Consider the following 23,941-nt stretch of genomic DNA (forward strand, 5'->3'; position numbering starts at 1 on the left):
TCCCTGGGAAATTCCCTGGGGAATTCCCAGTTTTCCAGCTTTCTCTCTCTCTCTCCAGCAGCCAAAACCTCACTTTCATCCCAATTTTCCCCGTTTTTCCCTCATTTTCTCCTCCGAGCTCAGCCGCTCTTGGGCTGGTGGGAATTTTGCTTTTTCCCCCCGTTTTTTTTTGGAACTTTTGGGGCACAGAATTCCCTCCTGGATGCCGGGGGTCACCAAAGGTTGGGATTTTTGTTCCGAGCCTCACTCACTCATCCTCAGCATCCTCTCACTCCCAAACATTCCGCACACGTCCTCACTCCCGGGGTTTTCGGGGGGTTTTGTAGGAGATTGGAGATTTTTCCTTTTTTTTTCTTGGTGTTGTTGTTGGTTTTTTATCCAGTGGGGGTCCTCAGGTGTCGTCCCAATGGTAACAGATCTGGAAAAGGGGAGGAAAAAAGGGATTGAGGGGGAAAAAAATGGGATTTGGAGGGGGGAAAAGGGATTTGGGGAATTCGGAGGGGGAAAAGGAATTGAGGGGAAAATGGGGGAAAAAGAATTCAGAGAAAAAAGGGAATTCAGGAGGAAAAAGGGAACTCAGGGAATTAAGGGAAAAAAAGGGGAAATCAGGGAAAAAGGGAATGAAAGGGAAGAAGGGCATTAAAGGGAATTCAGGGGGAAAAGGGGAATTCAGATAATCATAGAAAAAATAGAATTCAGGGGGGGGAAAAGGGGAGAAAAGAGAATTTAGGGGAAAAAAAAAAAAAGGAATTCAGGGGAATAAAGCCCTGGAAGTGTTTAAAAATGAGGGGATGTGGCTCTTGGCTTGGGCTCCATTGTGGGAGATTTTCCCAAAATTAACAATTCCAGGATTACAACAAAAAAACTCAAAACCTAAACACCTCAAATCAGGAGAGAAAAAAAAAAAAGTGGGGGAAAAAAATTGGGTTGGATTCAATCTTGGAGACTTTTCCAACTTTAAAATTGAGAAAAATCGACTTTGTGGGATGGAAAGAGAAACAAAAACCCAAAATGGGGCTTTTTTCCCCCCAAAACCCAGGAAAACAACCCCGTGGAAAACACAGCTTGGGACTGAGACTCTCCCCAGGCTCAGCTGAGCCCATTCCATGGTTTTTTAGGAGGGAAAAAACGGGGATGAGGCCTCACCAAGCTTGGTTCTTGAGCTTCCTCAGCTCCTTCGTGGCCCAGGTCGCCAGGGTTTTCGTTTTGTTCGTCTTGGATCTCCTCCCTTCCGTTAGCAGTTCGTGGATCATGGGTCTGGCTTCTACTAATTTCAGAACATCCTTCCCAAAAGCTGTACACAAATCCCTGGGAACAAAACAAATATTGGGAAAAAACCCATGTGAGTGGTACGAAATGCTGGTCCAGGGGCTGATTTTGGGAAAATTGTGATTAGAAATGAAATTAAAGAATGCTCTAGTTCTTGTCTAAAGGTTGGTTTCTCCATAATTCTCCTTAAATTCAGCAGGAGAAATGAAAACACCTCAACCTGGCTTTCTCTGTTCCCGAAGGATGAGGGGGTTTTGGTTCTGAACTCCTGGGAAAATCCTAAATCTGGGATTTTTGTGATGATTTTCTCCCCTTCAGAATCACTTCACACCTGGAGCCAAACACCCAAAGTCCAACCCCAAAACTGACACTAAAGCCTTCAGAGAGGCAGGGAAAAAGGGCACATTCCAGGATTTCAACCTGATATCCTCTTTTCCCTAAGGATGAGGGTTTTTTTGGGTTCTGAACTCTTGAAAAAATCCTAAATCTGGGATTTCTGTGACGATTCCCTCCCCTGCGAAATCCCTTCACACCTGGAGCCGAACACCAAACTCCAGCCCCAAAACTGACCCCAAATCCTCAGGCAGGCAGGGAGGAAGGGGCAGAGGGCAGGATTTCTCCTGGGAGCAGCGGGGTGGGGAGCCCTCACCCGATGAGGCCGGCGGCGCAGGCCACCACGCCGTCCGTGTGATCCTCGTCCCCCGCGATGTGGTCGATGTAGGACAGGATAAATTCCACCCTGGGCTGCACCAGCATCACGTCAGCTGCGGGGAAAAGGCCTGCTGGGAGCTCTGGGAATGCTTGGGATGCTCCCAAGGAACAGCCGGGAGGGGAAGGGATCCCGCATTGCTGGGGATTGTTTGGGATTTGTGCCGTTTCCTGCCCCGAGGGTTTGTGGCAGCAGGGATGTGAGAAAACCTAAAGGAGGCTCAGGGGGAGCTCGTGGATCCCTGGAAATGTCCCAGGAATGTGGGGACGTGGCACTGGGAATGAAGAGGGGGAAAGGGGATTCAGGGGAAAAAAGGAATTGAGGGAATTAACAGGAGAAAAGGGAATTCAGGGATCTAAGGGGAAAAGAGGGAATTCAGGGAAAAAAGGGAATTCATAGGGGAAAAGGGATTCAGGGGAGTAAGGACAAAAAAGGAGATGTGGTTTGGAGGTGACACTGGATGATTTCAAAGGAAGGGAAGGAGCAGGGATGTGACAAGGATGTGACAAGCCCAAAAGGAGGCCCGGGGAGGTCTGTATGGGATATTTGGGAATATTTCTCCACTGGAAGGGTTATAAATGTCCAAACCCAGGTGGATGTGACACTGGGGGATGTGGTTTGGAGGTGACACTGGATGATTTCAAAGGAAGGGAAGGAGCAGGGACGTGACAAGGATGTGACAGGAGGCCCGGGGAGGTTTGCATGGGACATTTGGGAACACCCAGGATTCCTCCTGGAGGGGGCTGGCTTTCAGGATGGCTCCCAGGGGGGATCCCCAGGGATGCCACTCACGGTGCACGTTCTCCTGGTCTCCCTTGAGCCCCTGGATGATGCCAGTGTAGGCCTCCAGGCAGCCCTCCCGCAGCTCGTTCAGGTAATCCACCATGTCGTAGTCGGACTGGGGACACACACAGGACACAGTGAGCCCTCAGCTTCAGCTCTCGCGCTCTCCAGATCCTGTGCTGCCTTAGTGTGTGACTCTGAGCTTCACAGAGTGCTAGCAAGTTCTCCTCACAGCTCAGCCACACACAACAATCCTTTTCCAGCCCAAGAACCAAGGGCACCGCTGCGGCTTCAGGCCCACAAAGCATGAACAACAAAAAGGCCCAAAAAGTGTGAACCACAGCAAACTGAGGGGAGCAATGTGCGAGGATTGGACTGCACAACCTGCAGCTGGAATTGGACAATTAACCCCCACATGGAAATGGACCCAAAGTTACAAAAGTGTGAAAACTCCTCTCTCTGAGTCCATCTTGGGCGTAACCTTAGCCAGGCTCTTGTACTGCCCAAGAGTATCCTTGAAGCCTTTTAATAAATCCCTGCTTTATTCCTTTAACTCTGTGCAGCCCCTGCAGGCACCAAGGTGAGACCCTGGGAATATCCCCTGGGGCTGGGGACAGCTCACCTTGTCCACCTGGGCCTGGGATGCCTGCTGGAGGGTGTTGAGCACCACGTCCAGGTACTTCTTGAACTCGCCCCCGATGGCCAGCGCGATGTCCCCGAACACCGAGAGGATCTGCGGCTTCACCGACCTGTGCACGTTCTCGTTCTGGGGAAAAAACATCCCAAAAAGGTCCTGGATCAGCGCGGGAAGGGGGAAAGGGAAAGAGGGAATGGCCTCAAGCTGCACCCCCCACACAACCCCCTGTTGTGTGGGGTGTTTCGGAATGTTTCTCCAGTGGAAGGGGGGTAAAATGTTGGAGCAAGTACAGCCAGGGGTTGGAAAATGTCTGGAAATGTCCAGGAATGTGGGAGAGGGAGGAAGGAAAAGGGAGGGAGGAATTCAGAAGGAAGAAAGGAATTCAGAATTCGGAAGGAATTCAACGGGAAGGGAGGAAGGGAGGGAGGAATTTGGAAGGAAGGAAGAGGATTTGGAAGGAATCCAGGAAGGAAGGAATGAATTCAAGAATTCAGGAAGAGATTCAGAAGGAATTCAGGAAAGAATTCAGGGAGAGAGAGTGGGAGAGATGGAGAGTGGGAGAGAGGAAGGAATTCGGGAGGAACTCGGGAATTGAAGCAGGAATTTATTCAGGAATCCAGCGAGCTGATAAAGGAGGCATTCCCCAGAACCCAAAGCCCTTGCCCCCGCCGCCCAACAGGAGACATTCCCGGAGAATCCCTCCCACTTTTCCCGGGCTTCTCCCACCTCCCACTCCCCTGGGAAGAATGAGCATCCAACTGTTACTCGGGAATCTCCCACTCACCCCCAGGTTCTCCAGGAGCAGCTGCATCACCTCGTCGCAGAAGGGGAGGATGTTGGACTGCAGGGCTCGGCACAGGTCCCCCACCAGCCCCACTGCTGACAGGCAGACCTGCAAGGCAGCAGGATCAGCCCTGGGATCTGGGATCAGCCCTGGGATTTGGGATCATCCCCTGGGGATTTGGGATCAGCCCTGGGATTTGGGATCAGCCCCGGGATCTGGGATCAGCCCCAGGATCTGGGATCAGCCCCGGGATCTGGGATCAGCCCCAGGATCTGGGATCAGCCCCGGGATCTGGGATCAGCCCCAGGATCTGGGATCAGCCCCGGGATCTGGGATCAGCCCCAGGATCTGGGATCAGCCCCGGGATCTGGGATCAGCCCCAGGATCTGGGATCAGCCCCGGGATCTGGGATCAGCCCCAGGATCTGGGATCAGCCCCGGGATCTGGGATCAGCCCCAGGATCTGGGATCAGCCCCGGGATCTGGGATCAGCCCCAGGATCTGGGATCAGCCCCGGGATCTGGGATCAGCCCCAGGATCTGGGATCAGCCCCGGGATCTGGGATCAGCCCCAGGATTTGGGATCAGCTCCGGGGATTTGGGATCATCCCTGAGATTTGGGATCATCCCCAGGGATTTGCGATCGTCCCCTGGGGATTTGGGGTCGTCCCCCAGGAATTTGGGGTCATCCTGATGCTCCATTAGGATGGGAGGGTGATTAAATCCCCAGCACATCCAGGAGTGGCAGGGATTTGGGTTGGAAAAACATCCCTAAGAATCAGTTTCAAAGAGGAAATCCCAGACAGGTTTTTGGCCGGAAAAAGAACTCCAGAACTCCCAGGGAGGCCATCAGGATTTGATATTCCAAGGAGAAATCCCAGCCAGGATCTGGGCTGGGGAAAAAAACCTCCAAACTCCCCTGGAGGGCACCAGGATTTGACATTCCAGGGGGAATTTGCTGCCTTATCCACAATTTTCCTTGGAAGTAACTAAGAAAACATAAGAAACCAAAATTCCATGCTCCAAGGTGGTTTGGATTTGAGAATCCCGGGATTGTTTGGGTTGGAAGTGACCCCACTGGATGGGCAGGGACACCTTTCACTATCCCAAAACTCAGCCAACCTGGCCCTGGAAAATTCCAGGGATGGGGCAGCCACCATTTCCCTGGAAAAGGGAGAAATGGGATCCACACCTGGTACTCAGCGTAGTTTTTCAGCCCAATCCCAAGGAAAGGCTTGAAGGCATCCATGTACTTCAGGAATTCTCCACCCAGGACTGTGCAGGGAGAACATTCCAGTGAGAAGGGAAATCCCAATTTGTGTCACTTGCCATGAACAACAAATTAGATATCCCCCAAATTCCACCCAAACCCAGTGAAAACCAACTCTCCACTGGACAACTGAGAGCCGTGAAATCACCCAGGTCCTCCTGGCCTGGACAAATTCCCAAATTCTTACTGGAAATAATAAGAAAATAGAGCAGAGCACAATTCCACATTCCGAGGTGGTTTAGAGTTTGGAATCCCAGGGTTTCCTGGGATAAAAAGAACCTTTAAGTGACACCTTCCACTATGCCAAGCCCTGTCCAAGCTGGCCTTGGCACTTCAGCCATGTGAACACCCCCAGCCCTCCTTTACTGCCTTACACACATTTTTCCTTGGAAATAGTAGGAAAATACAAGAAACTAAAATTCCCTGCTCTAAGGTGGTTTGGATTCCAGAATCCCAGGGTTTCTTGGGTTGGAGGGGACCTCAAAGTGCCGCCTTCCACCATGCCAGGCTGCTCCAGCCTCAGACCCTTCCATGGACGGAGCACCCCCACCTTCCCCGCACCACAAATTACATTTCTCACCACTTTGCCCAAAATTCCCGGATCCAAGCCCATTCCTGACCTTCCACCAGGGTGCTGACGGCCATCAGGGCGTCCTCCTGCACCCCCCCGGAGCCGGCCGTGCTCTGGAACATTCTGAGCAGCGACGCCATCACCACGTCCGAGATCTGCAGCGCGTCCTGGTGCTGCACCTTCCGCAGCACGTTCTGAGGGAAAAACCGTGGAAAAAGGGCAAAAATCACTGCTTGTCCTACAGGTAAAGCACTCCTACAGCCCTGGCTCTGCTCCTTCTGAGGGAAAAATCATGGAAAACGGGCAAAAATCACCATTGAGCCCACAGGTAAAGCCCTCCTACAGCCCAGGGTGCTGCACCTTCCGCAGCACGTTCTGAGGGAAAAACCGTGGAAAATGGGCAAAAATCACTGCTTATCCTACAGGTAAAGCACTCTTACAGCCCCGGGTCTGCTCTGTTTGAGGGAAAAATCATGGAAAATGGGCAAAAATCACCATTCAGCCCACAGGTACAGCATTCCCACAGCCCTGGGTGTTGCACCTTCCGCAGCACGTTCTGAGGGAAAAACCGTGGAAAATGGGCAAAAATCACTGCTTATCCTACAGGTAAAGCACTCTTACAGCCCCGGGTCTGCTCTGTTTGAGGGAAAAATCATGGAAAATGGGCAAAAATCACCATTCAGCCCACAGGTAGAGCATTCCCCTGGGTGGTAGTGCTGCACCTTCTGAGGGAAAAATCACGGGAAACGGGAAAAAAAATCACTGCACATCTCAGCATTCCCACAGCCCAGGGAGCTGCACCTTCCTCAGCACATTCTGAGGGAAAAACCGTGGAAAAAGGGCAAAAATCACTGCTTATCCTACAGATAAAGCATTCCCACAGCCCCGAGAGCTTTGATAAGGATGAAAGAGCTGCTGTTTGAACCCTTTTACTGCCAAAAAAATCTGCTTTTGTGGCTGTAAAGTCCTGCTCATTTGGCTGCATTCAGATTTTCCAGCTGAATTTCCCTTTCCTGCTGCATGGGCTGTTCTCAAAGCTTTGCCATTTGTAAGCTGGAATTAAAAGCGACCAGCCCAAATTTAGCCCACTAAAAAAACCATAATAATGAAATCTTTTTTTTTTTTTTTTCTGTCGCAGCTGAGCTTGTAGGGGTTGAACCTGAGTTTGGCTTCTGAATTAAAGTTTAGAAATGCTGGAAGTAATTAAATTTTCACCGTTTCCAGGAAAATAATAATAATAAAAAAAAAATCCTTTATTTCCAGAAGAAAGTAATGATTTAAAGTTTAAGTTTTCACTCCACAAAGATGGACTTTGGCTGTTTATATAATTAAGACTCGATTTATGGAATTACAGGACAGTTTGGGTGGGAAGGGAGCTAAAAATCCCCAAATTCCATGGACAGGAACACATCCCACTAAACCAAGTTGTTCCTTCCCGGGATGGGACTTTCTCACTTAATTTTCAATATTAACAAATGTTTTTTCTTCTGCTGGATGTTCATAATTGCATTTCCAGCAAAACAACAACAAAAAAATAAAATAATAACCTGAAAATACTGAAAATACTGAAAAAAGTCCCTCTGCTGAGTTTCACTTAGTGGTTTTTAAGCATTTGCTGCAACCGGGTAAAAAATTCAGGTTCAGGTTCTGGGATAGTAAGAAAACACATTTAGAAAATAAATCTGGCATCTTAATTCCACCTGGATTACACTCCCTAGGCAGAGATCAGTGCCCATCCTGTGAGATTCCAGGGTGAAAATTCTCCATAAAAACTCTTTCTAAGGACAGATGATTCCAATTTTTCATTACTTTGTCCTAAAACTGGAGAGTGAGAACAACCGCAAAGCTTTTGAGGATGAAATGAAGGATTTCTCAAATCAACCTGGAGACCACCTGGGTTGCTCTGAGCTGATTTTTGGGGGAAAAAATCCCTTTTCTGAGTGGTGTTTGCAACAGTAAACACTGCACTGGTGGCTCCTGCTCATCAGCAGATGTTTAATTGGGAATTCTGAGGACACTCGGAACATTTTAATTGCTGCCATTTGGAGCACCAAGCACGAGAGGCAGATGAGGGAATCAAAGCCTTGAGGGAATTTTTTTTTGTTGTCTGTGGGATTGTTGAGGCTGTAGCCAGCCCAAGAACCAATCTGACAGCACAGAGTCTTTTACAAAATCCCCAACAGCATTCTTTGAGTCATACTGCCCTGAATTTTGTCACTAGAGCACAACTTAGAGACTTCTGAACCTTGCATCACCTCCCACGTGTCAGCTGGGACCCAAAATCCACCCTTATTTATTCAATTATCAGCACCAGGAACTGAGGTTGCAGCTTCAGGGGCACAAAGACACCTCGAAAATCACTTTATTCCCACAAGAAAGCCAGGAGAGAGAATTTACCTGGAGAGTAGCACAGAGAAGGGACTGGAGGTCGTTGAACTGGATTCTGTCAGAGGTGCTCTGGATGTGAGACTGCAACAAGAACAAAATCCCACGTGTGAAGAGGCTGCCTGGGATCCTGGCAGCTCCAGGGAGAGCCAGGATGTACTTTAAATATTTGTTCTTTTCAGATTTCAGAGCAGAGGGACTGTGAAGAAGCTGAATATAGAATCCCTGAGTGGTTTAGGACCTTACATCCCAAATGGGCAGGGACACCTCCCACCATCCCTGGATTTGGACACTCCCAGGGATCGAGTTTTAAATTTAAATTTTTAATTTTATATCAAGATTTACCCACCTCCATTTGCAGCACTTGCTGGAGCCTCTCCATGATGACCAGGGTGGTTTTTTGGACAGCAGGATAACAGTCCTTGGCACTGTTTTTCACTATTTCCATCAGGGATTCATAGGCAGAACTCCTCAAGTTATTCTGGTGTCCATCAGGTCTGCAACAGAAGGAGGAAGATTTGCAGCTCCAAGTGCTTGGAAACAGGTTTTTTTTTAATTTTAGTAAACCAGCAACAGCTCCATTTGAGTGCTGTGACAAGCAGGAGCCACTTGAAAAGCCTTGAAATAAAGGGAATTTGTGAAGCCGCTTCTGGCAGTTTTCTTTTTAACGATTTTCAGTTTTTTAAATGATTTTCAGTAGCTCCCACAACAAGGAGAGGGACAGAAGGAGGCTCAGGATTTGTGTCAGGTGAGCAGCACTTCAGAGCCCCTCCCCTGACACCCTGAGGGTGTGAAATTTGGGATTCAGGCACCTGGGATGATTGATGGGCTCCAGAGCCATGAGCCAGACACTCCGCTCCTGGCTGGATGTAAATGAAGACAGGGAAGGAGTTCAAATTTTGAACTGGGACAAGGTTTTTAAGGAGAATCAGCAGCAAAACCAGCTCCATCAGACCATGGAGCTGATCCAGGAATGGAACCTGGAGCTGTCAGGTTTATGTGACCTTCGAGCCACCATAAAATCTGAATTTTAGCCTTTTCGCTGCATTTGAGAGCAAAACATCTCATCTATTTGTGTTTCATCTGGAATGGGAATGGGAGATTAAGTTGGTCCCTGGCTGTTCTGGGAGCACCTGGAGCTGATGGGAGGGATGGAACCCACACAAAAACCATCAGGAAAGGAACAAACAGGGATCCCTGATTATGTCCTGCTGCAATTCCTGATTATCCAGCGCCCTGCAGCCAACGGGGCTGTCTTGTGACTGCACAAAAAGGGCAGTCTTAAAAATGTGGAGTTAAACTGGAGATTTGAGGCAAAATGGGGCAGATGTGAGGGGAAAATGGGGCAGATGTGAGGGGGAAATGGGGGAAACATGAGGGGAAAATGTGAGGGGGAAATGGGGGAAACATGAGGGGAAAATGTGAGGGGAAAATGGGGGAGATGTGAGGGGAAAATATGACGGGAAATGGGGGAAATGTGAGGGGAAAATGGGGGAAACATGAGGGGAAAATATGAGGGGAAATGGGGGAAATGTGAGGGGAAAATGGGGGAAATGTGAGGGGAAAATGTGAGGGAAAATGGGGGAAAGTCAAAGGACAAGGGGGAAGGGACACTCCTGGACTTCCTAAATCCAGACATGGACAAAATTGTGAGAAATTGTTCAGTGGGAAGAGCTGTTTTCCTGGGATTTGCATCCTCTATTCCTCTAGGGGTTTTTTTAATACCAAATAAAGCCACGTTTTAATCCAACACCAAATCTCAGCTGCCAAGAACAGAGAGCGTGGAGTGGGAAATAAATGAGAAAAGGCTTTTTGGAGAGGTTTTACCTGTCTGCAGTCTCCAGCAGTTTCTGCACTATCAGCTCAAAGGAGGAGGATAAGCAGTAGGTTGCTGGCTCTTCCTGATCATCAGCCACATCTGCAGCTTCATAGGCAGCTTCAGCAAGGCTGGAGAAGGCCTGGAACACAAAATATCAAAATATCCATTGGTTTTCCACCCTCACATATCCAGAAATTCAGATTCCATCAGTTTTTCTTCCAAAAAAAAAAAAAGTTAAAAAAAAGAAAACCCCAAACCAAAAATAACAACTGAAAAAACAAAAAATACCTCAATAATATATATCAACCAATATAAATACAGAAAATTATGTAATGAACACTATAAATATACAAACTGGTCTAGTTTTATACATTTAGATTTCATTTATATATTTTAATTTATATTTAATAAGACCCCAACAGGAGGGTGGAGCCAGGTGGAAGCCAGGCCTGGTTTAGGATAAGTGGGAGAGATATGAGGGGATAATGTGGGAGATCTGTGAGGGGGAAACAGGGCAGATTTGTGAGGGGAAAATGGGGGAGATCCGTGAGGGAAAATGGGGGAGATCCGTGATGGGAAAGCGTGAGGGGAAAATGGGGGAGATCCGTGAGGGAGAATGGGGGAGATCCACGAGGGGAAAGTGTGAGGGGAAAGTGGGGGAAATGCGAGGGGAAACCGGTGAGATCCATGAGGGGAAAATGGGGAAAATGTGAGGGGAAACGGGTGAGGTCCATGAGGGGAAAAGTGAGGGGAAACGGGTGAGGTCCATGAGGGGAAAAGTGAGGGGAAACAGGTGAGGTCCATGAGGGGAAAATGGGGGAAATGCGAGGGGAAACGGGTGAGATCCATGAGGGGAAAATGGGGGAAATGTGAGGGGAAACAGGTGAGGTCCGTGAGGGGAAAATGGGGGAAATGTGAGGGGAAATGGGTGAGATCCATGAGGGGAAAACATGGGAGATTCGGTTGGACAAGACCAAACAACCTCAAGGGATGTCCCGGCTGGATATTAAGGAAAATTCCCTCCTGGAAGAAGCCCCAGGCACCTGCCCAAGCCGCCAGGAGCAGGGCTGAGCTCCCAGCCCCTGAAGTGCCCCCCGAACTCACGGCCGAGCACCGAAGGGTCAACACAACTCAGAGGTGCTGCTGGCAGAACGCTCGGCCTCGGCGACACCAAAACCCCTCCAGACCCCACCGGGAGCCGCTTTTCCCCGTGGATCGGAATTCCTGCGGGCCCGGGGGGCTCCTCACCCAGCAGACGTTGGTGGCCACCCTGGGCTCGGCGCTCAGCCCCTCCATCAGGCACTGCAGCAGCGGGGCCAGGTAGATGTCGTTGATGGCGGCCTCGGGCAGCATCTCGCAGATCCTGCCCACAGTCCAGGCTGTCGTGTCCCTGACCACCACGCTGGGGTCCTTCATCAGCTCTATCAACGTTGGCATGGCCTGCGAGCAGCCAGGAGAAACCAGGGGAGGAAAAACTAAATCGTGCATTTGTCCCAGTGCTGTGGTTTGTTTAGGATGTATTTTGTTTTATTTTGTATTAATGGTTCTATTCCCTAACGTAACCCCTTTGCCAAACACCTTCACCAAGGATGGTTTTACTCAGCATGCCCAAAGTGAAGGCAGCTTCTACATTCAATAAATATTATAATTTTCACTCCTTCAAATGCATTTCTCCCCATATTCTTTCCTACCAGAGCCCCAAAGCAGATTTGAGGTAACATAATGTGGGTGCCAGGTTACGGATCAAATACAGGATTTGAATTTGAGATGCTCTCCTCCAATTAACCCCAGGATTTTGGGCTCTAAAAGCCTCCAAAACAGGTGACATCCTTCTGATTTTCTTTTAAATAAGAGCATATAGAAACCAGACATTCTCCTCCAAATAACCACAAGATTTTTAGCTCTAGCAGCCCCTAAACAAGAGATTTTGACCTCCAAAACCAGACTACACCCTCCTGATTTTCCTCAAACAAAAACCTCACTCAAACCAAACACCCCCCCAAGAAACCACAAGGTTTTTTGCGCAAAGCCCTGCCCAAAACGGACCTGTATGACTAAAGGTTTGAGCTGGTTGGGCTCGGGCCCCTCCAGGATGCAGCCGAAGGCCATGACGGCCGCGTCGCGGTACCTCCAGTCGGGGTTCTTGATGTGCTCCTTGATGAAGGGCAGCACGTGGGGGACGATGTCGTCCTCGCAGCACGTGGCCAGCAGCATCAGGCACACCCCCGCTGCCTTGCAGGGGTTCCAGTCGTCGTCGTCGTCGTTCTCGTCCTGCAAAGGAACGTCCCCGGCTGATGGCCCGAATTTGGACTTTTGGGTTTTTTCCTATTTTGTGCTGCTTTGGTGTGTGGGTGTGAGATTCGTGTTCAGGGCTGGTAAGGTCTCTTCATGGAGCAGGGAGATAAAATAATTCTTTTTACAGCTTGGGACCAAGGACAACCATAGCAGTTACGAGAGCATATTCTGACTGGAAACCACAAATCTTGGGAAGCACAGCTCCAATAAATCCCTGCAAGTGTTTAACAGGGGGTAAATGAACCCAGGCCTCAAAAACCCCAAGGACTGGAGCCCACATGAGGCAGGGGCTATGGAACAGTGGGTTAAAATCCCAAATATTCCAAACAGGAGTACAGGGAATCACCAAATCCCTCTGGAAACCACCAATCCTGGGATGCGATGCGGGGAAAAGGAGGCAAGTCCCAGTCTCAGCCCAAAAACTGCTGCATCACTGGCTCAGAGTGGTGCATGAAAGCTCATCACAGACCAGGGGCCACACCTCCTGAGGCACTTTTGGGATCCCAAAGGGACCAGAGGAATCCAAACCCCCATTCCCAAAGGAGCCAGGGGGGCAGGAAGAGCTCCTGGGCTGCAGTTCCCTCAGGGAATGTGGCACTCACCTGTTTTGTTAAGGTCTGGGTTAGAATAGGGACCAAATATTGCAGTGCCCCCTTGGCATAGAACTTGCTGGTGTGCTCTGGGGGCCGTCCTTGCTCTGCTGCCTGGAGAGAAGAAAAAGAGGTGAAAAGTTCACTTTCATCAGTATTTTTATCTGTTTCTATATAATTTTTTTCAGCATTAAGAGGCTGAATGATCAACCCCAGGAGACATAAATTCCCTCTTACCCCCTGCTCATCCCCAACAGGAACTCTGAGTTACCTCAAGGGCACTTTGCACCGAGTTAAATATTCCAAAACCCACTTTAAATATTCCAAAATCCACTTTAATTCCTCGTGCCTCCTCACAGGGCACAATCATCCCCATTTTCACTTGGCTGTCAGGTGTAATTACCAAGTGACCCCGAGGTGAAGGAGCAAAAGGTTGGGAGCAAATAAACCACACCCCACTGCTGCTGCCTGTCCTTTTATCCTTGATTTTTTTACTTTTTGGGAATGCAAGCATAAATACAGATTTAGCTGCTTTTAAAAAATGGATGTGATTCATGCAGAGCCCTTCAAAGTTTCAGCTGTTATTGATCTCCACAGATAATTTCTGCAAACAGCATCTGCATGCAGAACAAATTCCCCAAATTCCTCTCCAGCCCCAGCCATTCCACAGGATAATTACTTTTATTTCATCTAGGATTCTAGGTTTGACTCATAAATCATAGATTTTTATGGAACATGAACCATCTTTTGGAAGAAAAACCCCATCACGGCCGTGGCAGACCCCAAAATTTTGGACATTATTTCATTAACCCCATGGAGTATTTCCAGAAAAAAACATGGGAGAGCCCTGTGATAGGAGCTGCATGTGGATTCAGGGGGAAATAGGGAGTAAGAAAGGCAAAATTGGGTTATCTGAACAAATGACACGAGGCTGGAGAGGGCTGGGATCCAGCTGGGATGGTGGGAGGTGTCCCTGCCCATGGCTGGGAATGGATGGGATTTAAGGTCCTTCCAACCCAAACCACCCCAGGATTTTGGGATTAACAGGAATTCCAAATGCAGAGCCAGCTAAAAATCCCCAATTTACCTGGGGGAGCAGAACCTGGGCCAGCACCAAGCGAGGAGTAAAAACTCCTCCCAAAGGAGGAGCTCAAAATTCCAAATGAAGAACTAAAAGCTCCCAGAAGGAGGAGCCAAAATCTCTCCGAGGACTTTTCACTTGGGGCTGTGAGCCCAAAACCAGCCAGGAATTGCCCCATTTCCCTGGAAGAGCAGGGGGAACTCCCGGGGTGCCCAGAGCAAAATTCCAAATGAAGAACTAAAAGCTCCCAGAAGGAGGAGCCAAAATCTCTCCGAGGACTTTTCACTTGGGGCTGTGAGGCCAAAACCAGCCAGGAATTGCCCCATTTCCCTGGAAGGGCAGGGGGAGCTCCCGGGGTGCCCAAGGCAGGAATGGCAGCATTCCCAGAATGGCCAAAGCCAGGAATTGCCAGGGACGGCCAAAGCCAGGAATGGCAGCATTCCAGGAATGGCCAAAGCCAGGAATTGCCAGGGATGGCCAAAGCCAGGAATGGCAGCATTCCAGGGATAGCCAATGCCAGGAATGGCATTCCCAGGGTGCCCAAAGCCAGGAATGCCACCCCCAGGGTGCCCAGGTAGGAATGCCATCCCCAGGGTGCCCAGGCAGGAATGCCATCCCCAGGGTGCCTGGGCAGGAATGCCACCCCCAGGGTGCCCAGGCAGTAATGGCACCACCCCCAGGGTGCTCAGAGCCAGGAATGGCACCCCTAGGGTGCCCAAAGCCAGGAATGGCAGCATTCCAGGGATAGCCAATGCCAGGAATGGCATTCCCAGGGTGCCCAAAGCCAGGAATGCCACCCCCAGGGTGCCCAGGCAGGAATGCCAATCCCAGGGTGCCCAGAGCCATTAGGAATGGCACTCCCAGGGTGCCCAGGCAGGAATGCCATCCCCAGGGTGCCTGGGCAGGAATGCCACCCCCAGGGTGCCCAGGCAGTAATGGCACCACCCCCAGGGTGCCCAGGCAGGAATGGCACCCCCAGGATGCCCAGAGCCAGGAGTGCCACCCCTAGGGTGCCCAGAGCCAGGAATGGCACCCCTAGGGTGCCCAAAGCCAGGAATGGCACCATCGCCAGGGTGCCCAGAGCCAGGAATGCCAATCCCAGGGTGCCCAGGCAGGAATGCCAATCCCAGGGAGCCCAGAGCCAGGAGTGCCACCCCTCCAGTGCCCAAAGCCAGGAGTGCCAATCCCAGGGAGCCCAGAGCCCAGAAATGGATCCAGGAAAGCCCCAGAGCCCACCCTGCCACCGTGAGACCCCCAGAGCCCACGCTGTCACCGTGAGACCCCCAGAGCCCAGAAATGGATCCAGGAAAGCCCCAGAGCCCACCCTGCCACCGTGAGACCCCCAGAGCCCACGCTGTCACCGTGAGACCCCCAGAGCCCAGAAATGGATCCAGGAAAGCCCCAGAAATCCCAGGGCGCTCAGAGCCAGGAATGCCAATCCCAGGGCGCTCAGAGCCAGGAATGCCAATCCCAGGGTGCCCAGGGGCAGGAATGGCAGCATTCCCAGAATGACCAAAGCCAGGAATTGCCAGGGATGGCCAAAGCCAGGAATGGCAGCATTCCAGGGATGCCCAGGCAGGAATGCCAATCCCAGGGTGCCCAGGCAGGAGTGCCACCCCCAGGGTGCCCAGGGGCAGGAGTGCTGCCAGGCCAGCCCACCTCGGAGGCCTCGATGGCCAGGTCCATCTCCTCGTCGCACACGTTGGACCAGAACTCGATGCCCTGCAGCGCCACCTCGTCGATGTCGCTCTTCATGGCCTCGATGGTGATCTGCGGGCACACAGGGGGTTCAGGGAGGGACCCCCGGGACCACCCGGCCCATCCCGGGGGAAAGCACAAACCACCTCGTGTCCCCCGTCTGAGCGCCTCAGACTGGGGCTCTGTCCCATCTGGGATCCCAAGGATGGGGTTTAGGGATTTTTTTAGGGAGTGGGATTTCCCAAAGGAAAATCAGGAATGGAAGTTTTTAAAGAGGTGGCATTCGGAGAAATGAAAATGGGAAATGGAAATTGAGGGAGATTTGGGAAATAAATGTGAGAAATAGCAATATAATACAGAGAGAGCAGAGGAACAAATATGAGAAATATAAGTAAGGGAAAATCAGAGAAATAAATACAAAAAATACAAATATGAGTAAGGGAAAATCAGAGAAATAAATACAAAAAATACAAATATAAGTAAGGGAAAATCAGAGAAATAAATACAAAAAATACAAATATAAATATGGGAAAATCAGAAAAATAAATACAAAAAATACAAATATGAGTAAGGGAAAATCAGAGAAATAAATACAAAAAATACAAAAATGAGTAAGGGAAAATCAGAGAATACAAAAAATACAAATATAAGTAAGGGAAAATCAGAGAAATAAATACAAAAAATACAAATATGAGTAAGGGAAAATCAGAGAATACAAAAAATACAAATATAAGTAAGGGAAGAGCAGAGAAATAACTACAAAAAATACAAATATAAATAAGTGAAAATCAGAGAAATAAATACAAAAAATACAAATATAAGTAAGGGAAAAGCAGAGAACAAAAAATACAAATATAAGTAGGGGAAAAACAGAGAAATAAATACAAAAAATACAAATATAAGTAAGGGAAAAGCATAGAAATAAATACAAAAAATACAAATATAAGTAAGGGAAAAGCAGAGAACAAAAAATACAAATATAAGTAGGGGAAAAACAGAGAAATAAATACAAAAAATACAAATATAAGTAAGGGAAGAGCAGAGAAATAACTACAAAAAATACAAATATAAATAAGTGAAAATCAGAGAAATAAATACAAAAAATACAAATATAAGTAAGGGAAAAGCAGAGAACAAAAAATACAAATATAAGTAGGGGAAAAACAGAGAAATAAATACAAAAAATACAAATATAAGTAAGGGAAAAGCATAGAAATAAATATGAGAAATAGATATGAGAAATACAAATAGAAACAAAGGAAAATCACAGAAATAAACGTGAGAAATACCAATGGAAATAGAGAGAGAGCAGAGAAATAAATATGAGAAAGAAAAATGGGGGAAACCACAGAAATATAAATATAAATAGAGGAAAATCAGGAAAATAAATATCAGTATAAACACAGGGAGATCAGCCAAAAAAAGTGCAAAACATAAATTCAAGTGGGGAGAAATCAGAAATAAACCTGAAAATAAAAGTACAAATGGGGGGAAATACAAGAAGAGGAAAACCTGATAAATAATTATTACCATAAATAGAGAGAAATAAATTCCAATAAAAACATAGGGAGAAAAGCTAAAAATATGAGAAAAATAAATACAAACAGGGGGAAATCAGAGGCACAAATGTGAGAATTAGAAATAAATTTCATTTATCTATTATAAAGGAATAATTTTTCTATGTTAACCTATTTAATATATTACTTACACATCATTAACATATAATATTAACTTACAAATATATAAATATTGTTATAGGAATATATTACTTTAATGTAGACATATTAATACACTATTACATATTAATTATAAACGAATAAATGACTTTATAAATAACAATAAAATTGTTTTTAAATGAAATCTGAACCACTCACAGCAAAGAGGGCAGGCCCCATGTAGGTCTCCATATATTGGTAATAAAGGGACATTATCTTCACCAGGTTCTGTAAGGCAGCCACTCGTACCTGGGGCACAGAAAAACGCCCAGTTTCACACCACTTTCTTATTTTTGATGTATTTTTGGCAGGCAGAGACTCCCCAGGAAGGGAATTCTCAATTTACTCACCCTTGTGTCTGGACACTGTGTGGCTTCACAGACTACTTGCATAATAAAGTGCCTTTCAGACTGAGAAAAAGAGAAATAAAAGGATATTAAAAGGAGTTTAAAGAAGAATTGAAGCTTGCAAAGGCTTCCCAGGGAGGGTGAATTCAGTCTGGACCAGCACAGGCACAGGGCACCACTCCCTGCTCCATTTTAAACCATTTTTTACCAAAATGGGAATATTTTCCCCCCAGAATTGGAGTGGGTTTTTTCTTCCCCAAAATTGAAGTGTTTTTTCCCCCCAAACTGGGAATCCAAAACTTCCATTTCAAGGCTGTCCAAAAAAGACACAGCAGAACTTCAGAATTAAAATCCTGCTGGTGCCTGAATTATTTCAGCAATTTCTTAAGAAAAAAAAGAGGGAAAAAAAGGAAATAAAAGGGAAAAAAGGAATAAGAGGTGCCAGCTGCCCTCCCTGATCCAAGTCTCAGACTGCACAGGATTTATCCATCAAAACTCAGCGTGGTGCATGAACCCTCATCACTGACCGTGGATCAGCAGCTCCCCTGCAGGCCCACCCCCAGATTTTGGGATTTTGGGGTTTTTTCTGGCTTTTCCTCACCTCTTTGTCGAAGTTTGCTTTGGTGAATTCCAAAGAGTTCAGGAGTGCGTTGGTAGCTGCAAGCTTCACATTGTTGCTGGGCTCCTCCTTTCTCATTCCCTGGATTATGGCAGTCAGGATTTCATTGGATTTGTCCTGGAGCTGCTCTGGATCCTGAAAAAAAAAATTAAAAAAAAAATCTGGATAAGGTTATGTATGATTTAAATAGATTTTTAAGTTTTATTTATGATTTAAATAGATTAAAAAGAATATTTAAATAGATTTTTCCATGTTTTCAAGCAGTAGGATCTACAGATAAAAAGGGATTTTTTGGCCAGAATCTACAAATAAAAGTCCTGGAAAATTTCAGGACAAACCAGGAAATCCAAGGAATTCCTGCAGCACCTGGGATGGGAAGGAGAAGCCTGAACTGAGCACAAATCCTCCAGAAAACCCAGTGAAAAATGCCAAATAAATCCCACTGCAGCAGATATGAACACACAAACTCCAGGATTTGTCTTCATTCATAAAAAGATAAAAAAATGTTGATTTCCAAATAATTTATGGATTGGGCAGAGACTTGGAGTTGTAAGTTTTCCCATTTTTTTCACACACAGAACAGAAATTGCAGTGCCTGAACCTGCAGCAAGGCCAGAAAATGTTAAACAATTAAATCTTTAAATATTAAATATTAAATATTAAATATTAAATAACTGTGAAACCCCCAAGGTTTGAAGAATGAAGTTGTGAACAAGCACTAAAAACTCAATTTTAATCCATGGTACACCCAGCTGATGGATCTGAGATTCCCAAACTCTGTCACTTCTGTTAAACTCCAAGGAGGGATTTTAAATATAAATATTTCAATGAGCAAATTCGGCCAAAAAATCCACAAAAAAAGGAGGAAAAATCCTCCAGAATTCCGGGGATTTGTCACAACCAGATTTCCTTTTATTTTGTTCTTCTCCTCAGTGAAACCAAGCCCTTGAAAACAAAATCCAGATAAAAGCCACAAACACAGGATTTCTGCTCCTGCATCTCTGCACTGAGATTCCAGCAGGGAATCAAATCCCAAAAAAGCAGCTCCCATTTTTCAGTGGCAGGTCAGAGTTTCCCAAGAAATTCACAGCAAATTTTGCAAATTCCTGGTAAATGCAAGGGACATTTTATGGAAGTTGCCTCAAAGAGCAAAATATTCCCTCAAAAAGCAAAATATTCCCTCAAAAAGTGAAATATTCCCTCAAAAAGCGAAATATTCCCTCAAAAAGTGAAATATTCCCTCAAAAAGCGAAATATTCCCTAAAAAAGCGAAATATTCCCTCAAAAAGCAAAATATTCCCTCAAAAAGTGAAATATTCCCATATAAAGGGGAACGTTCCCTCAAAAAGTGAAATGTTCCCTCAAAAAGTGAAATATTCCCTCCAAAGGCAGATCTCCTGGCCCAGCCCCAGCAGGGCTGCCCTGGCAGAGGGAATTCGGGAGGATCCAGGGCTGGTCCCAGTTTCTCTGGGATGAGGAGCTGAGCTGAGCTTTTCCCTCAGCCCCGCGGGGACACGGAGCCTCCGAATTCCCTTCAGGAACGGTGACCTGGATTGGGGTGGGAAAGGAGGCCAGGCCTTCCAGGAACCTGCCTGGAGCTGCCAGCAGGGGGAAAAGTCTCCTGGAAATCAGGGAATCCCTCCAGAGCCCTAAAAATCTCCTGGAAATCAGGGAATCCCTCCCGAGCCCTAAAAATCTCCTGGAAATCAGGAATTCCTTAAGGCTGGGAAAGCTCTCCAGGAGCATCAAAGTTTCCTGGGAATCCTTGAGGTCAGGAGAGTTCTCCAGGATAATTTTCAAGTCTCCTGGAAGTTAGGAACTGAGGTCAGGAAAGCCCTCCAGGATCATAAAATTCTCCTGGAAGTCAGGGAATTCCCTCCAGGGTCATAAAAATCTCCAGGAAATCAGGAATTCCTTAAGACTGGGAAAGCCCAAGACCATAAAAGTCTCCTGGGAATCCTTCAAAAACAAAAAAATCCAACTTAAAAGCCCCAGTCCAAAATCCAACCAAAACAGACCAACCTAAAGAATGCAATCCTAAACCCAACAAATCCAAAAAACTTCAACCCAAAAACCCCATCCCAAAGAATCCAAGACAAAGAATCCAAAAAACTTCAACCCAAGAACCAACCCAACCCAAAATGCAACCCAAAGAATCCAACCCAAAATGCAAAAAACTCCAACCCAAAGAATCCAAAAAACTCCAACCCAAAACCCAACCCTAAGAACCCAGCAAACCCAACCCAACCAAACAAACCCAACCCAATCCTGGCACGTCTCCGACCTGTCCCATGCCACGCTACAGACCCACACCTGGGAACCCTTCCAACCCAAAAATCCAAAAAACTCCAACCCAAAATCCAACCCAACCCAACCCAATCAACCCAACCCAACAAACCCAACCCAACCCCAGCACGTCTCCAACCCGTCCGACGTCGTGCTGCAGACCTGCACCTCGGAACCCTTCCAACCCAAAACCCAACCCAAAGAACCCAGCAAACCAAACCAAAACCCAACCCAACAAACCCAGCAAACCAACCCAAAACCCAACCCAAAGAACCCAGCAAACCAAACCACCTGTCCCATGCCACGCTACAGACCCACACCTGGGAACCCTTCCAACCCAAAAATCCAAAAAACTCCAACCCAAAATCCAACCCAACCCAACCCAATCAACCCAACCCAACAAACCCAACCCAACCCCAGCACGTCTCCAACCCGTCCGACGTCGTGCTGCAGACCTGCACCTCGGAACCCTTCCAACCCAAAACCCAACCCAAAGAACCCAGCAAACCAAACCAAAACCCAACCCAACAAACCCAACCCAACCCAACCAACCCAACCCAACAAACCCAACCCACCCCAACCAACCCAACCCAACAAACCCAACCCACCCCAACCAACCCAACCCAACAAACCCAACCCACCCCAACCAACCCAACCCAACAAACCCAACCCACCCCAACCAACCCAACCCAACAAACCCAACCCACCCCAACCAACCCAACCCAACAAACCCAACCCACCCCAACCAACCCAACCCAACAAACCCAACCCAACCCCGGCATGGTCTCCAACCCGTCTGACGTCGTGCTGCAGACCCACACCCCGGAACCCTTCCAACCCAAAATCCAACCCAAAGAACCCAGCAAACCAAACCAAAACCCAACCCACAGAACCCAGCAAACCAAAAACCCAACCCACAGAACCCAGCAAACCAAACCAAAACCCAACCCAAAGAACCCAGCAAACCAAACCAAAACCCAACCCAAAGAACCCAGCAAAACAACCCAAAACCCAACCCAAAGAACCCAGCAAACCCAACCAAAACCCAACCCAAAGATCCCAGCAAACCAAACCAAAACCCAACCCAAAGAACCCAACCCAACGAACCAAACAAACCCAACCCAACGAACCCAAGGAACCCAACCCAACGAACCCAACCCAACGAACCCAACAAACCCAATCCAACGAACCCAAGGAACCCAACCCAATGAACCCAAGGAACCCAACCCAAGGAACCCAACCCAAGGAACCCAACGAATCCAACCCAACAAACCCAACCCAAGCCAAGGAACCCAAGCCATCCCACGCCGCGCACCCCGAGCCCGCGGTGCCGCACTCACGATGTCCTGGCAGATGTAGCCGATGGCCTCGAGCGTGGACTCCTTCATGTGCTCGGTGCTGTGCTGGTTGGTGACGTTGGCCACCAGCTGCGGGATCAGCTCCGGCCACTGGTTCATGGGGATCTCTGCGCAGGCGATGCCGGCCACGCACTGCGACGCCGAGCTGGGCCGGTACGTCTCCGTGCCCAGCGTCTGCAGCACCTGCACGGCCAGGGGGGCTCAGCAGAGCACCCCAGGGACCCCACCCCAGCTCTCCCCAGAAATCCCTCGGGCTCCTCTGCAAAAACCGCGCTGCGGATGCCAGGAGTCCAGCCAGGATTTCTGGGTCTCCCATGGTAAAGGGACGTGGGAAAGGTTGAACAAATCGGGGCTGAGTTCACCCCAAAAAGCAAATTTTTTAAGGCCAAAATCATCTGGGTGATTTTGTTGGGTATTGGGATTGATCAGGGAGATTTTTGGTGGTGGACTTTGGGAACTTTTCCTTAAAAAATGGGAGGGAGTGGGAAAGATTTTTTCAGCTTTTCCTCTTATACGCTAATTAAATTTTCTTTAACAAACACAGTGGTTTGCACTTTCCCATCATCTGTAGTTATACGCCAATAACTTTCTACAAAAAACGGAGGGACACGGGATGAATTTTTTTCCCTATTCCCAGTTATACACCAATAACTTTTAAAAAAAAATAGACAGTGAAATGCTTTTTTTTGGTAATTTCCACTTGAACACCAATAATATTTTCTACAAAAAATAGAGGAAGGGATTTGCATTTTCCCAGCATTTTTGGTTACACACCAATAAAACTTTCTTTAAAAAACAAAGAGATGAGGATTAATTTTTTCAGCATTTCCAGTTACACATCAACATTTCCTCTCACAACTGGAGGGACTGGGATGCATTTTATCAGCATTTCCAGTCCCACGCCTTCCTTTTCCAAGTTTCCACCTAAATGCTGGATTTTTGATGTTGAGAACAGCAGCAAACTGTTCAATTCCAGAGCACAAGGACAGCTCCTGGTGCCAGTACAATTCCATGGAAATAAAGGATCCAAGGTGCCCCATCATCTCTCACCCAAATTCACCCCTGATGCGGCAGCCCCTGATCCCTGCAAGGTGCAGGGCAGGCTGGGCTGGGCTTGGAGCACCCTGGGAGAGGGAAAGTGGAGGTTCTCCCAAGCCAAACAGTTCTGGGATTATTGACAGAGATTCAATTAACACACACAAAAAATAAATGTAAAGCTCAGGGCCGAGCTGAATCAGTCACTGAGCACTGCACAAATCCCAGCACCATTTTTTGCTCCCATCAGCCAAAAAAAAAAACAACAACAAATCACTGAGCCACCACTTCTGTCCCTGCAGGCTCTGAACTCCAGCTGGCACAGGGCAAAAAGCATCCGCAGGAAAACACATGAATTTTTATTCATTTTCTATCTGGAATTTGTATTTTTTTCCCCATTTTCCACTTTTAAAACTTCCTGGGCCTCATGTGAACGCTGTTCAGAGTCAGTTCAAAGGTGTTGATGGGGACTTGAGAGCACTTGGGGAAGCTCTTCCTCAGAAAGGGAAGAAAAATCTTCCTCAAAAAGCATTTCCTGCAGAAAAATCAATGCCCAGCCCAGCTGCAGGGGAAACCATGGAATCCTGGAATGGTTTGGGTGGGAAGGACCTGAAATCCCACCCAGGGCCAGGCCAGCCCCCACTGTCCCAGGCTCCAAAGCCCAGGCTCCAGCCTGGCCTGGGGCACTGCCA

At 47.7% G+C, this 23,941-nt stretch overlaps 1 protein-coding gene across 3 annotated transcripts in view; it reads right to left on the reverse strand.

Moving 5' to 3' along the window:
* Positions 1-354: 354 nt before the first annotated feature.
* The window catches only part of KPNB1 (karyopherin subunit beta 1), a 29,576-nt gene continuing 5,989 nt past the window's right edge, over positions 355-23,941 (reverse strand). For 2 of the 3 annotated variants that reach the window (XM_041402316.1, XM_041402318.1), the window contains 18 exons: positions 22,197-22,397; positions 18,553-18,705; positions 17,955-18,014; positions 17,764-17,853; positions 15,851-15,961; positions 13,123-13,224; positions 12,272-12,496; positions 11,474-11,665; positions 10,234-10,364; positions 8,756-8,903; positions 8,419-8,490; positions 6,071-6,215; positions 5,373-5,455; positions 4,183-4,290; positions 3,384-3,527; positions 2,771-2,876; positions 1,919-2,033; positions 1,143-1,308 (listed from right to left, as the gene is read on the reverse strand). In XM_041402316.1, the coding sequence (XP_041258250.1) occupies positions 1,143-1,308; positions 1,919-2,033; positions 2,771-2,876; positions 3,384-3,527; positions 4,183-4,290; positions 5,373-5,455; positions 6,071-6,215; positions 8,419-8,490; positions 8,756-8,903; positions 10,234-10,364; positions 11,474-11,665; positions 12,272-12,496; positions 13,123-13,224; positions 15,851-15,961; positions 17,764-17,853; positions 17,955-18,014; positions 18,553-18,705; positions 22,197-22,313 (2,268 nt within the window). In that variant the 5' untranslated portion in view covers positions 22,314-22,397. Of the gene's footprint in view, positions 419-1,142; positions 1,309-1,918; positions 2,034-2,770; positions 2,877-3,383; positions 3,528-4,182; positions 4,291-5,372; positions 5,456-6,070; positions 6,216-8,418; positions 8,491-8,755; positions 8,904-10,233; positions 10,365-11,473; positions 11,666-12,271; positions 12,497-13,122; positions 13,225-15,850; positions 15,962-17,763; positions 17,854-17,954; positions 18,015-18,552; positions 18,706-22,196; positions 22,398-23,941 lie in introns of those variants that run through there. The other variant, XM_041402317.1, reaches the window with a different exon arrangement.

This window comes from Onychostruthus taczanowskii, unplaced genomic scaffold (assembly GCF_017590055.1).
Source record: "Onychostruthus taczanowskii isolate IOZ18803 unplaced genomic scaffold, ASM1759005v1 scaffold197, whole genome shotgun sequence".
In the NCBI taxonomy this organism is placed as follows: domain Eukaryota; kingdom Metazoa; phylum Chordata; class Aves; order Passeriformes; family Passeridae; genus Onychostruthus; species Onychostruthus taczanowskii.